Source organism: Parasteatoda tepidariorum, chromosome 7 (assembly GCF_043381705.1).
Source record: "Parasteatoda tepidariorum isolate YZ-2023 chromosome 7, CAS_Ptep_4.0, whole genome shotgun sequence".
Lineage (NCBI taxonomy): Eukaryota > Metazoa > Arthropoda > Arachnida > Araneae > Theridiidae > Parasteatoda > Parasteatoda tepidariorum.
Window position 1 is genome coordinate 89,702,692 of NC_092210.1, and position 7,314 is coordinate 89,710,005.

Consider the following 7,314-nt stretch of genomic DNA (forward strand, 5'->3'; position numbering starts at 1 on the left):
CCGGCAGGGGGGTGCAAGGAGGTGCACTTGCACCCCCTGGCTTTTCTTTTAAAAAACAATTAAAGAGATACAGAAAAACAATTTTGTTATAAAAATTTTTATTAAAAATATTTTTATTCATAAACAGATAACTAAGTAATCATTGATACAGAAACATTTAAAGAATTGTTTAATCAAACAAGAATTACAATCATGTTGTTTGCTGTCCAAATCTGTATATAACGTTTTCAATGAATTCTGAGTTATCTTTGATTCTTTTCTTATGCACACTGAACATGCACAAACTACTTAATCTCTCGTGAAACATTGTAGATCGATTCTATGTTTTGATGCTTCGCATTGTACTAAAAGTGCGTTCAATATTGCACGTAGTACCTGGAAGAGTTAGGCCAATTTTGATTGCCTCCTCTACAGCTGGATAAAACGGTGCGGCCTCAATAACTAAATCGATGTATTCGAGGGATTCGTTAGAATTTTCTCTATTCCTACACATTTCGTACCACGTAGTAGCTTCAGTGATGAAATTCGATAAGAGCAGTTATATACATGGTACATATAAAACTAATCTTCTAAAACTTCAAGATATGACGCTTTGTCCAGCTTGTTCATCGTATTCGGGTAAAGCTGTAAGAGTGAAAATGCTTTTCTTTGGGTAGAAGAAAAACGGTCATTCAAAGAAGATATAATGGAGTCCATATAAGGAATAAAGATTGACCTCCTGAAAAATTTTTCTGCGTTTTCAAAAGGCACATTCGATCTATGAACTTGTCTAGATGCCACTCGAGGTCGATTCAATTCAATACCTAATTCTTCGCAAATGCGTTCTGCTTTCATGAAAATTGCAATAAACTCTTCAGAAGCATTGTTTTGATCAATTTGCTGCACATCTATCAATTTGACTACGTAATCAGTTACTTCTTTTAGATCTGTGTTTACTTTTTGCCACTGATTGCACACAGGTTCAAGTTTGGCAGAATAAGTCGCAATAACAAAAAGCCGTACAATGTATGTTGGCGTTGTAGCAGCTGATAAAAGTATATTAACTTTCACTTTGGTGTTTTTGTTTGCCGCTTTTTCTATGAGGCTCTTAAAAGCTTTTATAATTGTAACAAACTTTTCAAAAAATCGTCTGGTACTCTTGTACTTTTCAGACCAGCGTGTTTCACAGAGTAAAGGGATGTTAGGAATTTCTTTTCGTCGCGCAAGGTACTTTCTCTGAAAAGCTAATAATTTCCTTTGTTGTCCCTATACTATTCTGTACTCCCTTAACGCGGTTTAAGTCGTTGATCACGAGATTCAATACATGATTGGCACAATGGAAAAAACACAGCTCTAAGATATTTGTCTCGAATCAATTTTTGAACGCCCCCTTCTTGGCCAGCCACAAACACGTTAGTATACGAAACTACTGTTTATTTTATATTATAACCGTCGTTGAACAGCCGACCCAATTTCATGGGTTTACGACTACTTACGTTCAACTCCGTAGCCTTGTAATTTTGAACCAATCCAGAAGACAAGGAAACTCCTGGATCAGTACCCCCAGAGTCGTTGATTTGTTGTGGGAACATGGAGGACTTTGAGACTCGACAGATTTAACGTGCATCAGTCACCATTTACTACACGGGGAGTCTTTGGCCGGCGAGGATCGAACCCACGACCTCTTGGATATGGGCCCAGCGCCCTACCGACCAGGCTATCCCGGCCTCGAAACTACTGTTTGTAGTTATTGGTGTTTCAAAGTCAGTAGCTACGCCAACGCCATCAGTACAGTTACTCGTAGCAAAATTTGCAAGTACAAGAAATGCGTACTTTTTAAAAAAAAATATCTTGTTAATAATGAAGAAATGAATCTTGAAAAAAATTAAAAGATGAAAATATATGTAATAACAAAACAAAATGTAATGACAGAATATTTTCAATTTTTTTTCTTTTTTGGGGGAGGGGATTAGTTTGTTAGAGGATTGCACCCCCTTTTATATTATTCTGCCGGCAGCCTTGCCCAGTTGGTCGCCAAATCTTTAAATTACAACTGGGTAATGCAGCGAGATGGCGTTAACGATTAATAAAATTAAAAATATCTTTGAGGTGAACACCTCAAAGTTTTTTCTTTCTTTTCGGCATTAATTGTGTGTGTACCCTCTACTAAATAAAATGGAGTTGAAAACAAAGCAAGGAAGAAAAATATAATCAGTATGAAATGCATTTTATATCAAAATAAATCAAGAAAATAACGTAAATATGGAAATACATGATATGCCGTGTAATATGCTTAGAGCAGTGATTCTGATATTTTTTTTTTGTCGCGACACACTTTTAACCATTTAAAATTTGACGGCACAAAAAATAAGTTTAAAAGTTTACTTACCTGTGTAATGCTCTGAGTAAAATAGTTTATGATAACAATTTTGAATGTGAAATAAAATAATATGTACTACAAATACAACTGTACTTTTATTAAAGGATAAATTACAAGTTAATTGTTATTATTTAAATTTTTTTTGTTATTTATTAATTGTTAGCTTGTTTTTTACAGTTATTAATAGTTAGTTTTGCTTATATATAACTGCTATTTTTTGTGATTCCTTGTTAACTTGTTTCTTTGCCAATTATTAATTGTTAGCTTGTTTTTTTTTCTTGTTAGTTATCGTTTATTAATTTGTTTTTATAACTATTAATTGCATCTTATTTCAATTGTTAGCTTTTACTTCCTTTTTAAGGTTAAAAATTTAGTTTGCTTTCTTTAGTTAATTAATAATTATAATAGCCATCAACTTTCCGACTTATTTTAACATTTTAAGATTGTCAGAGACAGGACTTTCACCGTCAAAGATGTTCACGCCGTTAAAGCGCGGAAAAATTATAAAAAGTATATATATATATATATATATAAGAAGCATTATAATTTTTACCACACCAAAGTGCAGCAGCATAGCTGTTAACATTCACTGGTTTAGAGATGCGGAAAATGTATGAAAATTATGGAAAATTATTAATAAATTAAACCGATTAGAATCAGCGAACTGAGACCTCAAAATACACTAGTGTAGGAATTAAGAGAATGTGCATACTCGGTCGATTAACTCTAGAACTACTGAACCGATTTTGATGAAATCTGATATGATCTGTGGNATATATATATATACAATACAAAACAAATAAACATTCAACAATTTTGTAATACACACCCATGATCGTGCGCAGCACTCGTTGGAATCGGAAGGTATGTAACAGCAGTTGCAGAATAAACTAAAAAAAAAAAATGAGTTAAAAAGGGGTAGGGAGTCCCCTCTTACAGATATACAGGCCTTGCAGCGTGATTTCATACTTGGAGATAAGACAGTTCATCATTTCCTGTGGCCTGAATTGTAAAGTGGCAATTTCATACCTTCCGACTCCGACAAGTGTTACGCACGATCATGCGCGTGTATTACAAAATTGTTGATTGGTTATTTTTTTTGTATTGTAACAATGTATGTACATAATTTCATTAAAATCCGTCCTGTAGCTCTAGAGATAATAAGTCTGCAAATTCTCTTTTACACTAGTGTAATTTTAATCTCCAAACATTCATTTAGACAAATATTTCGTAGAGAATGTTACAAATAAAAAAATTCTTGTTCAGATTCGGGAGAAAGAAAGTTTTGTTCGCTGCTGTGTTCCTCATGTCTGTGACAGAACTGTTGTCCATTTTGAGCACAAATTTCTATCTCTTCGCTCTCATCAGAACAATCAATGGTCTCGCCTTGACATCGGTTTTTGTCCTTCCATTCATTCTCAGTAAGTATTACATTTTCTTCTTTTCAGTATCAGTCGCTGCAAATGAGTATCAATTACAAAAACCCGATACTTTTTCTCAATTCCTGCTCATTAGTTCTTCACACTCTCCCTATTATTATCTTGTTCACATTTTCAATCGTTAAATAAAATACTTTTTAATTCAACTTCAAAATACATTCTTTTTTTAAAAACTTGCAGTGGATGATGCTCGATGTTAAATACAGTTTTTTTTCAAATTATTAATTCATTCGTTAAATAGGGATGAGAGAGAAATGAAGCGGAATTTTCTAATGGGTTAAACGTTAGTCACTGTTTGAAATTTTTCTTTAAGCGATTCAGTTTTTCACATATTTCGAAAATAACATCAGTGATAATTTCTAAAGTATTTGAACAAAAAAATAGTTTATTGCGCACATTTAAATATTTATTTTATTTTTATATTCGATGTAACAGATAAAGGTTTGAAAATAATTTTAGCATTAAAATAAAACGGCAAAAAGTGAAAGAAGTGACTCACAAAACTCAACTTTAACAAGCCCTTTTACTGATTTATAAGATTATGAGGTATTATTTTTATAGATTAGCTGGCATGTATGTCATAGGTCAAGTGTCTGGCTATGAGGGGTCTTCCTTCTTCTTGAAATACGCAGCAAAGTGCGCAACTCAATCGCGCAACAAAATTACCAGATATACAAAACAAAAATAATGATGGGTACTGTAAAATTCATACACAAGCTATAAATACAGATTAAATAAAAGACGCAGTCAAGAAAGAGTTATATTTTCACAAATTTGTTTTGCGATTCGATATTGCGTTGTTAAATTCATTTGTTAAATTCACTAACTTAGTTTTTTGCAGCGAGAAAAGAAATATCTTTTCTTGCAACAAAAGAGAGAAATATAAAACTTTTGTTTCTTTTCTGGAAACAAAAAGCTGAAACAAAAGGAGCTTTAATTTGGGCGGAAATAAAAGATTTAAAGCAAAAAGTTCACCTAAACAAACTAACTGTTTTATATTTCGCTTTTAATTATGCTTATTAATTAACGCCATTAGAGCCATACTTTAGTTGCAACGAAGCCTACGCCTTTATGCGTTACATATGGGTTTTATCAACGGATGTGCGTTTTATCAGCGGAGATCACCTAGAAATGAAGTTGGACTGTTCATAATTTAACCTAAATTTATTTTTTTTCTCAAATATACTTCCTCCCTTTCCCACATACTGAGATTTTTTCTTCTTCATTATCCACTCTTTAGTTATTATAATTTATAGGAGTTTATGTGAGAATATAAAGGATTTAAAACTGTTTTGTCTCCAAATTGCATATGTTACTGTGAATAACAGAAATAGGTGACTGCCACCGGTGAATGTTAACAATTAATAACATATTCACTTTGGTAAATGCTCAAAATATATATTAGGTCTAGTTAAGTGCCATTGACATTTGCCCGGTATACCCTACACTGATTTCTATTTACGGTTCAGTGCTACTGCCCGGTATACGCTACAATGAAGATTTTTTTTAGGGTTAAGCGTCATTGCCTGGCAGGGGTGAAAGCGAGACGGAAAAGAGGAAAGGCTGGTAGTAAAACCATTTCAGTTATAGCTAGTTTTGGGGAGGAGTTTACTTATTCTTTTTTTAAATTTTTCAGCAATATCTACTTTGTCTTGGAAAAGAAGCAGTTTTATATATATGCCAGAATTATAAAAGAAATCCTTATAGTTACAGATATTTCATTTTTTTCGAAAAAAATGCTGGAAAGAAATGTTTCACGTACCAGGTTTTTCTCTTTTCCGTCTTGCTATATAAGGGCTTTCACCCATGCTGCCTGGTATACCCTACACTGATTTCATGTTAACGTTCAGAACTATTGCCCGGTATATCCTACAATGAAGTTTTTTTAGGTTTCAGTGTCACTGCCTGGTATACCCTACACTGATTTCATTTCAACGTCCAGAGCTATTGCCCGGTATACATTTGCCCGGAATACCGTACAATGAAGTTTTTTTAGGGTTCAGTGTCATTGCCTGGTATACCCTACATTGAAGTTTTTTTAAGGTTCAGTGTCATTGCCTAGCATACCCTACAATAAAGTTTTTTTAAGGTTCAGTGTCATTGCCTGGTATACCCTACAATGAAGTTTTTTTAGTGTTCAGTGTCACTGCCCGATATACCCTACATTGAAGTTTTTTCAAGGTTCAGTGTCGCTGCCGATATGCATTTTCCCGGTATATCCTACACTGATGTTTCTCCTCATCTATCCTCAGTAGATATTAAAATATCGAATAAATATTATAATATGACATCGCATCTAACAAATATTTCGGACATTCACCAAGGCGACTTAGTGATTGCTAACATTCACCGGTGTAAGTCGACATTCTCCTGATGTCGGTCATTCACCGCAACATATATATATGTAGGGCATTTCCATGATTTATTTGTTTTAAGTGTTATTCACGAGTAGCGCTAAAATGTTTATCATTCTAATATTGTCAAAATAATGAAAAGCTATAATCTTGTCAGCAGCTTACTCGATTACATCTGCAAAAAGGAGTGCTTTCTAATATTTTAATAATGTAGTAATATATAAATCATTCATAGAGGATGCATATCTATAAAACTTGATTTTAAGAATAGTACCAGCATATGCGCTAGACTAAAATGCATGACTATACAGTTAGTAATGACTTCGAATTACTAAGATTTGGCGAATGCAACAAGCAGGGGTTGGTACTATTGTGTAACGATTATTAAACATCAATTCACTGGTATATAAGACTCTATTCAATCTTGAGGTACCTTTTCATGGATGAAGGTTCATATCCCCACACTGGTGACCTGTGGACGTGATCCGAACACGCCTACCTAACGCGCAAAACAAGGTGACCTTAAGGCAGCTCTCTCGGTCTATCACAAATACTGCAACTAGTGGTATCTGTTCATTGAATTCTATCCCTGATAAAATTTTGGTGGGGAAGTGTTGTGGTGTAACTACCTCTACGATTATGAAACATCAATTCTCTAGAAGACACGCCACTTCGATTAAATCTTGGGGTACTTTTTGACTGAACAAGGTAGGCATTGTCGAAAAATCTTATCCCCGCAGGACCCACAGTATATTATTTACTTTGTCATTATTGTTTAATTATAGCTTCGTCATTTGAATAACTTATTTACAGTTTTAGAGCTGGTAGCCCCAGAAAAGCGCGTCAAAGTGAACGGCATCGCTAATTGTTCCTGGATGTTCGGAATGTGTGCCCTACCGTTACTCGTCTACTTTGCTCGGAGTTGGATAACCCTTGGAATATTCAACACAGCTGTTGCAGCTTCCATTTTACTCTACTGGTGGTGAGTTTATTTGAATTTCATTTTTTTACTCAAAAAATAGACTTTTTTTAAGTAGCATTTATTTTATAAAATACCGGTCTCAGCAAACAACTGAATATAGAAATAAGCGGAGGAATTGTTTTAAAAGTTCAGTGGTTCAGGCCCAACAGGAGCATGGGGTAAAATGTTATATATATATAT

The 7,314-nt window shown here is 34.0% G+C and overlaps 1 protein-coding gene across 1 annotated transcript in view; it reads left to right on the forward strand.

The window, feature by feature from the left end:
* The window catches only part of LOC107447792 (solute carrier family 22 member 21-like), a 29,034-nt gene that overhangs the window by 5,210 nt on the left and 16,510 nt on the right, over nt 1–7,314 (forward strand). The window contains exons 3-4 of the mRNA XM_021145578.3: nt 3,626–3,780; nt 6,966–7,134. Of these exons, the coding sequence (XP_021001237.2) occupies nt 3,626–3,780; nt 6,966–7,134 (324 nt within the window). The remainder of the gene's footprint in view (nt 1–3,625; nt 3,781–6,965; nt 7,135–7,314) is intronic.